The sequence below is a fragment of the Schistocerca nitens genome, chromosome 2 (genome assembly GCF_023898315.1).
Source record: "Schistocerca nitens isolate TAMUIC-IGC-003100 chromosome 2, iqSchNite1.1, whole genome shotgun sequence".
NCBI lineage: Eukaryota > Metazoa > Arthropoda > Insecta > Orthoptera > Acrididae > Schistocerca > Schistocerca nitens.
In genome coordinates this window covers 606,739,690-606,758,031 of record NC_064615.1, presented here as the reverse complement: position 1 = coordinate 606,758,031, position 18,342 = coordinate 606,739,690, and the positions used below count along the sequence as shown (strand labels likewise).

Here is an 18,342-nt window from a genome sequence, read left to right as displayed (position 1 = left end):
ATGTAGCGTTTTGATGACGACGCACAGCTCCAAGAAGAGGTAACCACGTGGTTGAAGGCGCAGGCGGCCGAATTTTACGACGAAGGAATTTGCAACCTCGTCCATCGCTACGATAAGTGCCGTAATTGAAATGGCAACTACGTAGAAAAGTAGTATTTAAGTGTGGCTTTCATATGTATATAATAAAAAAATTTCCAATACTTTATTTATTTTTCATTCCAAAACGTAATGTACTTTGTGGATAGCCCTGTACTATTGCCCTCGACATCCTCTGAACAACTACTGAACCGGTGGAGGCGGCGGAATAATAATCTTTGGCGGAACCACTGGCGCTGTGACTCAGTGTAGCCACCTTTCACAGGTCGGTGGTCATAATGATCTGGCCGAGCTGTGTAGATGGACATATTGTTCCTGGTGGGTCTGGGAGTTGGACTGTGAGACGGTGCGGCCTGTGTGTGTGTGCAGAGCCTCCGCGGTCGCTGCGGCTGACGGTGGACGGGGAGCCGTGGAACGGCACGGAGCCGTGGCTGCAGCTGGAGGAGGGCGCGCGGCTGCGGCTGGGCTGCGAGCCGGAGGGCGGCGTGCCGGCGCCGCAGCTCACCTGGTGGCTGACGCCGGCGCCGCCGCCGGACCCCGAGGAGACGCCCCGGGGCGCCGTGCCGCTGAGCTCGGCGGCCGGCGGCGGCGCGCGCGTCGCCCTGCTCGACGCCGTGGGCCGGCAGCACCACAACGCCACCGTCTCCTGCCTCGCGCGCCACCAGGCGCTGCGCCGACCGTTGCGCGCCGACCTCACGCTGCACGTGCGCTGTCAGTACCCCCACTACCACTCTGTTATCTCTTTATATTCATATCACTCTGTGCTTGCACTGCAATATACGCATTGGTGAAAATGGAAAATACACTGCCGGAAAAAAATAGTATATTTGGAAAGAAGGCGTAGATTTTGATTCGATGACGGCGTATGCTACCTGGGGGATAGTAGAGGAAAGGTGCCTATTATGCGATAGTTCCCTAATATGAGACACCCCCAACTGTGTTCATGTTAGCACTCTGGTGGAGAGTTTCTTAAACACGTCTATTGCGTGCCAGACGACGACACAGCGAGTAGGAAGCCATAGTTGAGTCGGACACAGTACATAGAGGTTGATACAAAATTTTTTGTGTTTGGAGTTTTTGCGACATCAGTGTTGAGACAATATTTCAGCTTACAGGTGAGTGGATATTACTGTACTCTTTTTTGTTGTTATTTGTAATGGTATTGTAAGATGGCAAGAACTATGCCCCTTACATGAAGTCATTAAAGATCACCTAACTCACGTTGAGCGAACAGTAGGTCTGAACAAAATGACTGACAAGGCACAATGCATCTTGTAGAGAGTATAGTATGGACGTATTGGAGTAATTAATGTCGGGTGATGGTTTTAAAGTAATTCACACGACATGAAAACTTTGTGGAAACGAGTCGATTTACTGGACGCTAGTTTACCCCAGGGAAGTATTTAGAGATGACCGTAGCCGACTGGGGAACGGCGAAGGGAAGCGACAATAGGCAGCTTAGGGCGGCTCAAGCTCTGAGAAAGCGGTAACGCGCCGCGGCCTCCAGACGCCTTAAGATGAGTGACAGCATGGGTGGTTGACCCCGACCCCATGCTGGTGTACCGGGAAGCAGACGGAGAACTTGTACGCCTGTTGATAAATGTGCCTTGCAGCACCACGAGGTCGGCCGACGTCTGCACAACGACGCCGCTCCGCCACGCTGATATTGCGCCCTCTCCGGCCACTGATTAATTTGTTGGATCACGTCGACATACAGGGTGTTTCAAAAATGACCGGTATATTTGAAACGGCAATAAAACCTAAACGAGCAGCGATAGAAATACACCGTTTGTTGCAATATGCTTGGGACAACAGTACATTTTCAGGCAGACAAACTTTCGAAATTACAGTAGTTACAATTTTCAACAACAGATGGCGCTGCAAGTGATGTGAAAGATATAGAAGACAACGCAGTCTATGGGTGCGCCATTCTGTACGTCGTCTTTCTGCTGTAAGCGCGTGCTGTTCACAACGTGCAAGTGTGCTGTAGACAACATGGTTTATTCCTTAGAACAGAGGATTTTTCTGGTGTTGGAATTCCACCGCCTAGAACACAGTGTTGTTGCAACAAGACGAAGTTTTCAACGGAGGTTTAATGTAACCAAAGGACCGAAAAGCGATACAATAAAGGATCTGTTTGAAAAATTTCAACGGACTGGGAACGTGACGGATGAACGTGCTGGAAAGGTAGGGCGACCACGTACGGCAACCACAGAGGGCAACGCGCAGCTAGTGCAGCAGGTGATCCAACAGCGGCCTCGGGTTTCCGTTCGCCGTGTTGCAGCTGCGGTCCAAATGACGCCAACGTCCACGTATCGTCTCATGCGCCAGAGTTTACACCTCTATCCATACAAAATTCAAACGCGGCAACCCCTCAGCGCCGCTACCATTGCTGCACGAGAGACATTCGCTAACGATATAGTGCACAGGATTGATGACGGCGATATGCATGTGGGCAGCATTTGGTTTACTGACGAAGCTGATTTTTACCTGGACGGCTTCGTCAATAAACAGAACTGGCGCATATGGGGAACCGAAAAGCCCCATGTTGCAGTCCCATCGTCCCTGGATCCTCAAAAAGTACTGGTCTGTGCCGCCATTTCTTCCAAAGGAATCATTGGCCCATTTTTCAGATCCGAAACGATTACTGCATCTCGCTATCTGGACATTCTTCGTGAATTTGTGGCGGTACAAACTGCCTTAGACGACACTGCGAACACCTCGTGGTTTATGCAAGATGGTGCCCGGCCACATCGCACGGCCGACGCCTTTAATTTCCTGAATGAATATTTCGATGATCGTGTGATTGCTTTGGGCTATCCGAAACATACAGGAGGCGGCGTGGATTGGCCTCCCTATTCGCCAGACATGAACCCCTGTGACTTCTTTCTGTGGGGACACTTGAAAGACCAGGTGTACCGCCAGAATCCAGAAACAATTGAACAGCTGAAGCAGTACATCTCATCTGCATGTGAAGCCATTCCGCCAGACACGTTGTCAAAGGTTTCGGGTAATTTCATTCAGAGACTACGCCATATTATTGCTACGCATGGTGGATATGTGGAAAATATCGTACTATAGAGTTTCCCAGACCGCAGCGCCATCTGTTGTTGAAAATTGTAACCACTGTAATTTCGAAAGTTTGTCTGCCTGAAAATGTACTGTTGTCCCAAGCGTATTGCAGCAAACGGTGTATTTCTATCGCTGCTCGTTTAGTTGTTATTGCCGTTTCAAATATACCGGTCATTTTTGAAACACCCTGTAGTTTCCACGAGGGTTTCATGGGCCGTCTATTGTAGAATTCTTCTCGCACTTCGCATTACGCCTGGGTCAGTCGATAGGAATTACTTTTGAGTTATCGCGCTTTACTCCACGCAAACGCAATTTATTACCACTGCCTGATAGGAGAGTCTTGTAATGTGATCATTGAAGCTCGGGAGTTACAATAAATTTGTGTTAATCGACTGCATCTGTTTTCAATCAAGTAGTTCAAATCGCAAGTCACTTTCTTAATTAATTTTATGTTCAACATTTGCATCTTGTGTTCAATAGCTGAATATAACATCAATGTGCACCACTTTTTAATTAAAAGTGATCAGTTCTGAATAAATTGATGTCAACACTGCCACCGCAGTTCAATCAGGAGTCACAGGGCCATATTACTTTTTGCGTTATCCGATATTGCGGCAGTTTTGCACTCTCTGTTGATCTGTTACTCAATTAGTTGCGGTGAACACACGCCAAAACCAGGTAAGTGACGGGTGCGGTGTTGCAGTATTACCTATAATTATTGACAATTAGGTTCATTTTCCAACGAATGTTGCTAGCAAGTGCGTGATTCTTTGTGTAAGATGGCGAAATTCGTAATACGCGATAGTATGGGGATCCAAATACGCGACAGTGTCGCATATTACGATACCTATCGCATATTGGGGGAACTCGTTCTCTCAGGATTTTTTATCTGTAATTTACGCAATACTGTCATGAGATAACAAGATTTCATCCTTTATTGTAGTAAAATTTTCGTAACTCTTTTATTTTAATTCGATTAAATTATCATAAACAGGTATTACTTTGACTAGTCTTATCATCAGAAATTGGAATGTTTTCTGGAACTTGGTGGACGGTGCACCTGCAGGATCAATATCAGCTTTTCATCCAAGTGGCTGGATACAAACTTACATTTTTACTCAGTGGATTGATCATTTTGTGAGTCATGTAAAGCCATCTACAAATGACCCTGGCATTTTGATTCTTGATGGGAATTATTCCCACACAAAGAATCTCGATGTGTTAGACGAAGCACGTGAAAACAAATGCAGCCACTTGACGTCGGATTTATGGGGCCTTTGAAAACCTGCTATGCCCAAGAGATAGAAACGTGGTTGGCAAGTAACCCAGGTCGTGTTATCACCCCATTATTAACAGCCAAGTTATTTGGGGCAGCATACAACCGTACAGCAATAATAGAAGCATCTGTGAATGCCTTCAGAAAAACAGGTCTCATCCCATGTAACAGAAACATCTTTAGGGAACATGAATTTTCAGTTCATCGCCATGCTAACGCACTTCAAGAAAGAGATGCCAAAAACGAAAATGAAACTACTGATGGTGATGGTCAATCTGTCAGCCCGGCGGACATCAGACCTCTCCCACACATTGCAAAACCACCTGGAGATAGTCAGATAGGTCAAACATCGCGTTCGTGCTCTGCTGCGTTACTAACTTCAACTCCTTATGTGAAGCAATTGCAAGAATCTAAACAGAAGAAATCAGAGGCTGTAGCTAAGAAAGCAGCGAGAAAGTTATTTGGGGAGAAGAGTGGAAAATCTTCCAATCGTAGACCTAAAGGAGAAGAATCGTCTAGCGACTCGGCATCCGATGTCCATCTTGATGACAGTGGGGATTCAGACAGCAGTGATGACGATGACGTAGATTGTCTGTTATGTACTGGGTGCTTTTCTGAGGGCAAACACGGGGAGAAATGGGCACAGTGCACGAAATGAGGATTGTGGTGTCACGGAAGACACTTTTGTTTGCCCCGGATGTCGTAAATATAAACCTGAATAGTGTGAAATGAGTGAAGGATAACAGAAATGAGTGAACATGTAAAAACTGTGTATTCATATGTCATTATTATGTAATAAAATAATTAAAGCAAAATATTACTACTGTCTCATATTAGGAAACCTTGATCTCATTTCTACGAAATGCCTTGTTTGTGAAGATTTAATAACTACTCTGAAAGATTGTTTATTATTGCAAATACGATAACTGTATGATAAAATTAAATAATGCAATATCTTATTACCATCATAAAAAATACAATTTCACTTACTTTTAGGTCTTTCAAATGGGTTTACAAAAGTGTGTTTCATATTAGGCACCTTTCCTCTACTGAAACGCCTGCGCTAGCAGGCAGATCGGATTAGGTTGTGGAAAGGGGCCAAAATATGTTTTTGTCAGTTTCATTCAACATACAAACTTTATTCATCAATACACAATATTACAACAACGATGCAGAACACTCGAAACATTAATCAACCTCCTTTGATTAACTTTACATCAGCTGAAGGCCACGGCAATTTAATTTTAATGGAAATCAGCTGGAGGCCGCAAATGAGGCAATAAGAAGAGTTTCAATCAAAAGGCAGAAGGCCTTATCTTAAAACAAAACCATAACAATCTTATGCCTTAAGGGCAAGACACGAACATTAATTTAAGACACAATAAAACTCGGCTGATTAATTTATGAGACATTAACACTCGACTGAAGGCCACATATGAACGAAACAACTAAAATCCAAACAGGGAAATTACTACACAACACACAAGGAATGGTGCTCAAAAGTTTCCATGGGTGGGCCTCGGATTGTAACACTAACGCCCGTTTAGGTGAGACGGGCAGCCTGTCCAACATCTTCTTAATCTGGAGGCTATCCAACAGACTGACAGCCGACCGGCCAATCAACCAAATCAGTTCCGCTCCACGCAACTACCAAAACGACACGATACACAGAATGTTGGCACCCACACCGACCAACAACACCTCAGCTGTCGAACTACACGCCACACTGGACAGCAACAACACGACGAGAAAAATACACTGCCTAAAATTACGTCAACGACCAGGGCAGGTAACCGGAACGTCGACGGACACAAGGCAGAAGATACCGCTGGTGAACTTCCATAACAGGAAATAAATTAAGTTAAATGTCACAGGAAGACTACTGGAATCTTAGCCGACTTAAATATACACACTTGTTGCTCGCGGGAATGTTCCAGAAGTGACAACCAGGATCAAACGAAGAAATGTAAACAGTTGAGGCTCGATAGTAAGTTAAGTGAGGACTCAAATTTCATGTCCAAGATCGGTGGGCCACGAACTTCGTAGCATCCGCATCCAGCACCTCACACTCCAACCGCACGTGCACGCCGCCAACGGCTCCAGCCCGACTCCGCGCGACGGGGCTTGCTTGCTGCTCCACGCTATCCGACCGACTGGACTGGAGTGCTGCTCCGTCGCGACTCTCTGCTGGAGCGTCTCCCACTCACTGACTTCTTTCAGACGGACGACGTCCCGGAGACACGAGCTCGGACCCAACCATGCTGAGGGAACACAACCGACATCCCTGCACAGGAAGGAACCGACCCAAACACACGTCGTCGATGAGACGACCGACCAAACGAGCAACCAACGGTCGTCCCCGCTGCTACTGGCTGTGTGGTCCTCACTGGGGCTCCGTCGCAGACTTCACTGCTGCTGCGTCCCGACTGCCCTCCCGGTCCGTCTCCAACTGACTGCCAGACACACGACGACCCGGAAACACTATCGGTCGCTGCAGGGATGGTATGACAGTGCACTTATCGATACGCGCTGGTCCTGCCGCTCACGGGCAAGTAAGGCAGGAAGTTAGTGACGCCAGTAAATGGAATAAGAGAACGAAGCGGCAGTACCCTAATAGAAGACAAACAATAAATAGCATGAACACGAGCCGTGCACGGCTCAACTACATGTACTGATGGTTTCAACGTCGTCAGCCAACAGATAGTTCAGGGGCATTTCGAGTGGGGGCTGGTGCTGTCGGAGAACTCCCATTGAAGTAGGACGTGCAGCGTCAGTTGTGGAATGGTGCTTCTGTCAGTGGCCACGTGAACTTTCTCGCCCCCTCAGACGAGGTTCTGAATGTCTACACCGGCCAGACGCCCTCCAAGATCGTCCTATTGCAAGGGCAGCAGTGTAAGGTCGTACAGCTACCACGGAACAGATAAGAGGGCTGATGAGCGCAATGTGTCAACATGGTTGTGAAGCGGTTATTAGCACTGGGACTACGGGCATACACGCCTCTAGTCTGTCTTCCACTCGCACCACAGCATCGATGTGCGTGGCTGGACTGTTGCCGTCAGAGGATCACGTGGAGGAGGAAATGGCGTGTCGTGGTCTTCAGTGATGAAAGCAGATTCTGCCTGCATCCAGATGATGGTCCTTTTAGCTTACGATGTCGATCTGGTGAGTCCCGTAGAGTGTCTTCGTCCGAGACACACTGGCCAGCAAGCCGTTGTGGCTGAGCGGTTCTAGGCGCTTCAGTCCGGAACCGCGCTGCTGCTACGGTCGCAGGTCCGAATCCTGCCTCGAGCATGGATGTGTGTGATGTACTTAGGTTAGTTAGGTTTAAGTAGTTCAAGTCTAGGGGACTGATGACCTCAGATGTTAAGTCCCATAGTGCTTAGAGCCAACACACTGGCCACACCCTTCGTCTTATTGTGTAGGGTGCGATGAGCTACTATTCTCGTACACCTTCGATGTTTCGGAAAGGAAGCTAAAGGGTAGAATTTTGCTAGACCTGCTATTTTCCACTTCTTGCAACAGGAAGGTGATGCGTTGTTCAAATGGTTCAAATGGCTCTGAGCACTATGGGACTTAACATCTATGGTTATCAGTCCCCTAGAACTTAGAACTACTTAACTACTTAAACCTAACTAACCTAAGGACAGCACACAACACCCAGCCATCACGAGGCAGAGAAAATCCCTGACCCCGCCGGGAATCGAACCCGGGAACCCGGGCGTGGGAAGCGAGAACGCTACCGCACGACCACGAGATGCGGGCGGTGATGCGTTGTTCCAGCAAGATAATTCTCAGCCATATGCTGTCCGATGACACTCAATGTGCTCTGCACCACGTGCGGCAACTTCCTTGGTCAGCACTTTCTCCACACTTGTCTCCAGTCGATATGATGGTACGACAAGTGATTTTTGCGACTCATCAACCAGAAACTCGTACAGAAACACGTGAATTGGTTGAGCAGGCGTGGCATAAAGTGTCCCAGGACGTTATTCGCCATCAGTATGATCGACTGAATGCCACAGTCATCTTCAGCATTGGCTTCTGTGGAGGAATGGGTCGATAACTGATACCTCAGAACCGCTTGTGGTAGTGATCTGTAAATGTAATTATTCTGTGTACTGCATACGCTCTGTGGCACCAATAAACGTTCACAGATTTGGAAACTTCTAAAAGCGTGCACTATTTTTTTCCGGCAGTGTATTACTTCAGTCTTTCCTCGAGTGGCAGGCCCCATTACTGTAGTGTCAATTGTGTTGTAGACTGACAAGGAAATCACACGCCAATCAGATTTTTGTAATTTTTTATGTTTATGGTACGAGAAGTTGAGACCTGGAATATCAATCAAGCAAAGCAGTTTCGTGCAGCTCTTAAAAATTATACAAAAAAACTGCTATGAAGGTCGACACTAATACAGTTGCAGCACATTCTTACCAATGGGCCGTGAGGCTGTCCGGTAGACTGCTCGCCTACCGGGTGGATGGCCTAGCTTCGGATCCTGGCCGATTCAAATTTTTAAACAAAGGTGCATCTTCTGCTAGCGTTTCCAAGAAAGGTACAATAGATAAATATGCAAAGAACAAATAATCGGCGGACTGGTAATTCATCGATCACTGGTTCGACTCTCATTTTGATAATTATTTCTTATATCTTTTTTCTGCTCGACTATATACGGCGTTTGAATATAAACTTGATCAAATACACTCTTAAGACAAAAAGAGAGAGATATGCATCACGAAATAATTTTCAGAACGGGACGGAAACCGGCAAGCCGAATGCACATGTACAGGCAAACAAATGAGAAAATGATTACAGTTTCAGGAATATTGGTTCATTTACTCAACACAACAAACTTGGGCATGTCAGTAACGCTTTAGTCCACCTCTGGCTCTTATGCAAGTAGCTATTCGGCTTGGCGCTGATTAATGGAGTTGTTGAACGTCCTCCTGCCAAATATTGTGCTACTGGCTATTTAATCCTCAAACTCAACAGATGGTTGGAGGATCCTGCCCATCACGCTCCAAACGTTATGAAATGACGAGAGATCCGGTGACCCTGCTGGCCAAGGTACGATTTGAAAAGTTCGAGGACAAGCAGCAGAAAATGTCGCTGTATGCGGGCCGGCATTATCTTACGAACATATAAGCTCGGGATGACTTGCCACGAAGGGCAACAAAATGCGATAGAATACTGTCGACGTTTGGATATGCTGTAAGGGTGACGCGAATGACAACCAGAGGGGTGCTGCTTTAAAAGGAAATGGCACCCCAGACTACAATCTCTGCTTGTAGATCCGTATGGCGGGCGACAGTCAGGTTGGTATCCTACCGCTGTCTGAGGCGTCTCCAGACACGTCCGCTGGTCATCACGTCTCGGTTCGAAGCGGCACTCATCCATGAAGACAATTCTACTCTAGTCAATGAAATTCCAGTTCTTAAATCCCTAACCTCACTGCAAACGCGCTTGTTGGTGAGCAGATATCAATGGTAGTGGGTGCAAGGGACGCCGTGAGCTGTGCCCCGTCTCTGTGGGCCGCCTGTTAATAGTCCTTGTCGTCACTGAAGTACCAGTTGCGCGACGAATCGATGATAATGAAGAATCTGGTGCTCTGAGTGTGCCTCTGACGACTATTCTGTTCTTATGTTCTGTCGCCTCTCTAGGTCGACCGCTTCTTTATTGACTCTGTGTTCGACGATGGTTCATCCATTCTTGCCAAGATTGTCGCACAGCGCCATCGCGCCTATTCGAGCGATTCGCTGTTTACTTCCACCGGCTTCTTTGAGCCTAGATAAACGTCTTATATCAAATTGTGACATCTGAGTGTACTGTTCATGCGCTTCTTTGCGAGTTAATGGCCAATTGAGTATACGAAATGCAGAGAGTTTGTCTTGGTATCGACATGTACCGTGCGTAGTATCCCTGCCAGCTCCGCTGTGAAATAGGGCTATAGCGTGACATTTCTCCATCGGCCGCCGAATTTGACAATTTTACATTTTCCGTGACACCTGTATGAATATCGATTTGTGATCAATTTGCATAACTCCTTCATGCTGCGTCGTTTTTCCTTTTTTTTCTTTTTAATTTTTCTTACAGTGTACTTTCAATGTCTTTGCATCAAATGTCTATAACTGACAGACCACGTCGTGGGGAACAACATTTGTTGCAGGTAGAATGTTCGCAGACGGTTTCCGGCGACGCTAGGTGTCATTTACTACTCGCCGGCCCTGCTACGGCGGGATTTCACCTAACTAGGAGGGTCTCCTAACTAGAAACTTTGCATAGAGTCTAACCCTGTAAATTGATAGACTGTCTTGCTACAATAAAACAGCAAGAATGAATGTCTCTAAGTGGAGAGAGATAGGATTGGCAATAGAGAAGCCATACACTCGCCTCGGAGTTTCTGCACGCTACCACCTCTCGCCGGCATACCGGTGCAGAAGGAAGATTAGCAACTGCGAATATTTCACCTATAAAAAAAAGGTCTACAACAATCCTTGTGCCTCACGGCATGATCTATCACCCCTAGACATTTGATGAGGAAATATCTACTACGTTTATATTTATATACACAGATATTTACTGTAAAACCACAATCGTTTTGTGGATACTTGCTGCACAGCTATGACTCGAGATGTATGAAAAGTAACTCAGGTGAGTGTATTGCATACCAGTAAACATTGGATTTGTTAATTCCTAAAGCTGTATTAGAGTAAAACAATAACTACATATTGCAATTGTGAAGTCACGTTTTTAATTACTATCTAATAACATAATGAAAGTACATACGAATATGGAGATAGTGTGTAAAGGGGTAGCCTGCGTATAGGTACAGTGTGCTTTGGCGGTAGTGCCTGATATGGATTTATTTTCGCTAAATCATCGTTTGAAACCAGGCATGGAAGAAGTAAGCTGTATTTCTACGTTCTCCAGGTGACAGTGACGTAGACGCATTCCGCCCAGTAAAGTACAGCCGGATTACGTTTCTCGTTAGGACAGCCGGCAAAGCGAGTCTGTCGTCTGCCCTTCTGTGAAATCTCGCGCACAAGCAAGGAACGGTATTCACAGAAGCTTTGCCTTACCTCCAAACGTGACCCGTCTACGTCCAGCATGGATGGACTATATGCCGCCACATGACACTGTACCTTGCCTTGATAAGCAGTACGCATTAACGTTGTCTCACATCAGTGATTCTCTGATGCTTTAATTATTGTATTAGGTAACTTATATTCAGTGGCTTGTTTCACAGATGGTGAATGAATCGTCGAGCTGTTTGTCGTATGATTCTCTAATGCTAACAATTTTTGACAACAACCTGGCGGTATGTTGCAGTGGTCAGACACTGTACTCGTATTTGGGAAAACAGCGATTGAAATCACCGTCCGCGGATCCAGATTGAAAATTCCCGCGATTTCCCCTTCAGATCACTTGAAGTAAATGTCGGGATGTTTCCTTTTAAAAGAGTACGGCCGATTCCCTTATCTGTTCTTCCGCTACTCGTGGTTGCTCTCCGTCTCTAGTAACCTCTACTTTAGCGGCTCATAAAACCCTAAATTTCGGCCTTTACTTTTGTCAGCGCCATTCTTAAGAAGTCATAGCCTCAAAGTGAGAGGTCTTAGGTGCTGCATTAATTCTTTCTAGTGTTGTATATTCAATCTGATTTGGGCGAGGGTACGTTGATAAGACCCAATGCTACACTCCGTTCGTTACGCTTCTTACTCTACGAATAATTTTTCTCACAGCCTTAACAAGATCAAGGAATTTTTCTTTAACTGTATTGATGGTTTCTCATATGCCAGCCTAACGCATTCGATTTGGCGTCTTTATATTTCATCGAACAAGTTTTCAGACCCTACCACCGTAAATGTTCTCAGCAGTTTCGAAATACAGCGCTGTTTCCTGATTACCGCCTCAGCTTCTACAGCGCCTTTAAGGACTAGATTTCAGTTATGACGTGGTTCCTTTTCCTGTACACCATTGTACGCACCACTCATGACAGATGATCCGCTATCGCCTTGCTGACATCTAGTCCCTTTGGTTCGATACATTCAGTATCCAATATTCGTCTCCTAATGCAGAGTCGTCTTCGGCTTGGGTAAAGGAGGTAAGTTATTCGCGTATCTTTACGTGAGAATTATTTCCAAAGCAATCATTCATTACTTTAACATAGGGAGAGGCATCTCTTGACAGACACATTTTACAGTGTTTTTCATTTTTACTTCACATCTCAGTTTCTCCTCGTATTTAGTGTTCCGTACCTCACTCGGTAGAAACCGAACCCTCATAAGGACCACTTTGTTCTCCGTCCACCTGTCTGTCTGTCTGGTGAAAACCCATTTTCTTATTAACAGGTAGACGGCTCAAGCTGAAATTTATGTCAGACACTAATTTGTACAGCCCCTTGGCGGTCTAAGAAATCGAAGGCCCAAAGTAGATGCAATCAAAAGATACAGCCTTTTACGTCACATACTTTGATACTCTCAAGCTCATTTAACAAAACCTTTAGGGCACGTCTTATTGACGTAGTGTCGTGTAATTTTGCAATAAGCAACATTTCAAGATTTCACAGTAAAACCAAAGGGAAAAATACGAAAATTCTAAATTTTGAATTATGTCATACGTAAAAAATTGTCATTTGTTATCAGACAGCCTGTCTGTCAAATGGTTCAAATGGCTCTGAGCACTATGGGACTTAACATCTGTGGTCATCAGTCCCCTAGAACTTAGAACTACTTAAACCTAACTAACCTAAGGACATCACACACATCCATACCCGAGGCAGGATTCGAACCTGCGACCTTAGCGGTCACGCGGTTCCAGACTGAAGCGCCTAGAACCGCACGGCCACACCGGCCGGCTGCAAGTCTGTCCATCCATCTGTTAACTGTTCTTTTTCTCAGGAATGGGTAGGCTATTAGGCTGAAACTTATACCAAATACTAAATCTACAATCCCTTGTCGAAGTAAAAAATTGAAGCTTCTAAGTCAAAGCAAGTTTATGTCACATGGTTTGATACTCGCGAAGTCACTCATCAAAACCTAGTAGGTACTTCCCGTTGGTTAAGAATAACGAAATTTAGCAGGAAGCAAGGTTTAACTGTACAATCAAACTAAAAGCTTGTGATTATACCACACGAAAATAACAAAATTTTTCTCATTTATTGGCTGTCTGTCCGTCCATGTACTAATCTCCCTTTTTCTCATGAGGGGGTAGGCGTTTAAAGTTGAAATTTATGTCACGTACTAAAGTCTATGGTCCTTTGGTGGTAGAATAAACGTTAGTCTCTACGTCAATGTAATGAAAACATACGGCGATCTACGTCACATACTTGGATATTCCAAACTCACTCATCAAACCTACAGAGTACTTTCCGTTGGTGTAGAATTGTGGAATTTTGGAAAAAAGAAAAGTTACACAGTACAACTAAAGAGGAAAAAAAAACAGAAAATTGTTAATTGGCAATTACAGCACACGAAAAAATATTTATTTTGCAATTTGCTATCGGACCAAACTTGAAATTAAGACATTCTCGAAGGTCTTGGAATCTCTAGGACCGATATCATGCAAGTATCAGTATCGATAATAGAGAAAAATCGTCAAGATTCTCGATTCCAGGACTGGATGAACTGTCTGTATACGTAACTAAGTTTTTACGGCACTCTCAGTGCGTAAGTTCCTTTTTCTCCCCTCGAGAGACTTGTTATCCTTCGGGCCTAGTAGCCCTCTACTGTTATCTATTATCAGTTGATAGTTTCGTTTTTGAGCGGTGATTATTTCCTCATATTTCTTAGACTAAACAAGATATCTGGACGTGACGTAGTTCTCAACAATGCAGCTGTCTCTACAGCGGGCTTCGCCGTTGCTCAGCACCAGTAAGACACGTAGCGACTGCCGATCGACATGAATATGTCGATCCTGATTTGGGAAAGACTTCACAGATCGTGAAATGCAGTTAGAGAATGAAGAATCGATAACATTCAGAAGGTAAGCTGTCTGAGTTCCACCATCTATTCTCACCTACAACATAGGTGGCAAATCGATTGCACCTTTCTGATGCTGCCTAACATCGTATAGACATTTTTCGACAAGTCGGTTGTGTCACCGTGCTGTCTTGAAGCGTAATTCTTCCATGCACGCATCTTAAGGTATTACCCATTTTTACTAGAATTTCTAACGATTATAGACGAATGTCAAACACTAAGCTGCATTTTTGTCAGAAAGCTGACTTGCTTTTTAAATCGTATCTGTCTTATAAATAGAAAGATATACGATATGAAATTGTTATTTCTGCTTACGTGTAATTAAATAACGTGCATGAAGCTTTCGTCTTTGTGTCGGTGCAGTTCATATTCCCACTGCCAGTATTGTGAGCCCACAGTTTCTTGTATTTTCGTCTGCTTAGTACTGAATCGGCAGCAGCCGCTTGAATTCGAAATGCTAAGTGTTCAGTCTTCTGACTGCCAAATTTGGCGATCAAATCAAACTGCGCTATATGCCTGACATTACAGTCATCATTGTTCAATGCTGTGTTTCATGTAGGTGAGAAGTAATTTCAGTGGTATCATTTGTACATGACTTCGTACCCCATTTTTACTTCCTGATCTGATATTACAAGCCTTTAGTCATGTACTTTAAGAAGGTACTCGGAGGAAGCACTAACGGGAATAACTGTTTCGCTACAAGTCGAAAACTTATGTCCGACTTCAGACTGCTATTCCATTGTTTGCGGTCGCTAACAGTCTTACCTTTGAATATTGAGTACAGCCCGCATCTCGTGGTCGTGCGGTAGCGTTCTCGCTTCCCACGCCCTGGTTCCCGGGTTCGATTCCCGGCGGGGTAAGGGATTTTCTCTGCCTCGTGATGGCTGGGTGTTGTGTGCTGTCCTTAGGTTAGTTAGGTTTAAGTAGTTCTAAGTTCTAGGGGACTGATGACCATAGATGTTAAGTCTCATAGTGCTCAGAGCCATTTGAACCATTTTTTTATTGAGTACAAATAGTATCGTTACGTCTGCTTTCGTTTATGAGTAAAGAGACTCACTGAACGCAGCATATTATGATAGGTAAAGATGACTAAATGATTCGTCTAACTTTACGTGAGAATGATTTCGAAAACAGGCTTTGATTTTTTTAAATATAGATAAAGGCTCGACTTGACAGGTCGTCTCCAGCAATTTTTCCATTGTAAGTGTCCTTGTACTTTCGTTTCTTTCTTTCGGGCGCCAGGAGCCTCTCGTCCTTGGGGCCTCCGAAGAGTCTCAAGTGTGCTCCAGCCCAGTTACACCCTGGGACCCACAGGATGTTATTTCAGTGTCTTTAAATGATTCTTCATCCCGGATAAAATGTTGCGCTTTGACTGTTAGGAAATTCCCGAAACAGACGAAAATATCGTCAAATATTTCACTGTAATTGATGTTTTCAAAGACTCTATGTAGTAATGAATCAAAAGCTTTTCAGACGTTTAGAAACACCCGATGAACCTGGTTTCCTCTATCAGTAGAGCTGAGGATTCGTGTGTAAAGAGCGCGAGTAAAGGTGCACATGATCGATGGTTCTGGAAAGCATGCTAATTTCCACGAATATTTATTTTCTTCCAAGCACTTCATAATGGCCTCCTCATGCCCTGTGGCCTTAGTATAAAACCACAAATGCTGATTACTATATCTGTTATGTATCAGTGGTGCTCCAGATGTACCGTTACAAGCCTTCTTTCTCAATACTCCAAACCAAAAATATTTGACTTCAGTTGGCCTTTCTTATTGAAAAACGAAAAGCTGTCTTAGACTTATAGCGGTTGTGCTAACTCCCTCGCGATTGAGAGAAATCTTTTGAATATGTTGACTGCACTGTACTCTTTGATATTTTGAGCAAATCAGGTATAAAATACCGAGAGCGAATGAATATTTACACCTTGTACCAGACTGCAGCTATAAGAGTCGAAGAAGATTGAGAAGGGGGTGAGATAGGCTGTAGCCAATTCTAAATGTTATTCATTCTGTACATTGAGGAGGCAATAAAAGAAAGAGATTAAAGAAAGGAATTAAAGATTAGGGAGAAGAAAGAAAAATGATGAGGTTTGTTGAGGGACAACAACGTACTTAGAAGAGAAGTTGAACGGAATAGCGGATTAGCAACGGCGTTACATTACATTAATTAATTTTTAGTTTCATTACTAAACGTAAAATGCTTGTATTTAGTCTTTTCCTTTTCTGAAACAGTATGCCAGACTCTTTCGTCCTGAGTAGCTACTTAAACTATATAAAATTCCAGGAGTTTACTGTTTGCAATATACGAACCATGTAGAATACGATTGAATACGAATACGAAAATTGGCGAAGTTCGAGTAGGACCCGTGCACTGAGGGCTCCGTCCAAACTTAACTACGCATATAAAAGCTCGATCATTCCGAGAATCGAGAATCTCGGCGATTTTGGCCTGTTATCGACATTGATGCTAGCAAGATATCGGTCCCAGGGATTCCAAGACTTTCGAGATGGTATTAAAATGGCTCTGAGCACTATGGGACTTAACTGCTGAGGTCATCAGTCCCCTAGAACTTAGAACTACTTAAACCTAACTAACCTAAGGACATCACTCACATCCATGCCCGAGGCAGGATTCGAACCTGCGACCGTGGCGGTCGCGCGGTTCGGGACTGTAGCGCCTAGAACCGCTCGGCCACTCCGGCCGGCGATGGTATTAATTCCAAGTTCTACGTCGGGTAACAAACGACAAAATAAGTATTTTTTTCGTTTGATATAATTACTAATTAAAAATTTTCTAACTTTTTCTTTTACTAGTTCGGTGAGTCCTTCTTGCCAAATTCCGTGATTCTATGTCAACGTGAAGTACCGATTTTAATGAGTTACTTTGCTAGCATTAAAGTGTGTGACACAGTTGTCCGTATATTTTGATGTCATTGACTTGAAAGCTAACGTTTATTATACAGCCAAGGGATGGCAGACCGTAGTATGTCACATAAATTTAAACTGCGCAAGCAACAGACGGTGTGTTGCAGACGGTCCTTCTGATACATTTCATGTCCACCGCACGTTCTGAAAAGGGCAGCGAGCAATTGTGAAACGGTATCCGAACAAACCTCACATAACTCACCAACTTTTGCGACATGACGTACACATTTGAGTGGACTGTCGCTCTTGCGTTTCTCGCAAGGGTGGAAGTTAACGACATGTGGCCTCGGAACATTTTGTGAAATGATCAAGCACACTTTACTCACACTAGTGCTGTGAACTGCCGGGTTTGGGATTCGTCACTGGCAACGAATTCACACCAAGTTCTCCTGCATCGTAAGCGCGTCACCCTGTGGTGTCGCTTCACGGCACAGATCACGGTTGGTCCATTTCCCTTTGCGGTATTCGGACCCCGTGGACTAATAACATGCAGCGTGAGCGGTAAACGTCACTGTGGTCTACTTCGCCAACATGTAATCACTGCTCTAAGGGAGACAGGTGCTTTTGACTCAGCGGTTTTGATACACGATGGAGCTCCATTGCGCATTGCTCATTAGATCACTCGGTTACTCTGTAACATATTTAGAGGAAAACGACTCATTGGCCAATCGTTCCAAACTGCGTGGCCACCAAGATCACTAGATTTGAACCCATGTGATGTCTGGCTATGGGGTACCTGATGGTCAAGGTTTTCTCAACGGGACACGGACATACGTTGGAGGTTGAAGATGACCATATGGAGGGAGGTAGACAACATCCCACCTGAGATGTTTCCGGCTGCAGTAGAGAAATCTCTAGTGCACTTCCAGGTTGTTGTGGATGCAAATGGTCATCACAAAGAGGACGTTGTAACCTAGAAAGTAAATATGGTACGCAATTAACAAATGTTGCCCTCTCATGTGGAAAATAAAATGCGTTTTTCTCAATGTTTTATTAG

At 44.6% G+C, this 18,342-nt stretch overlaps 1 protein-coding gene across 1 annotated transcript in view; it reads left to right on the top strand.

Moving 5' to 3' along the window:
• The first annotated feature begins 374 nt into the window (after positions 1–374).
• The window catches only part of LOC126235191 (hemicentin-2-like), a 534,119-nt gene continuing 516,151 nt past the window's right edge, over positions 375–18,342 (top strand). Inside the window, exon 1 of the mRNA XM_049943921.1 lies at positions 375–807. Coding sequence (XP_049799878.1) covers positions 375–807 — 433 coding nt within the window. The remainder of the gene's footprint in view (positions 808–18,342) is intronic.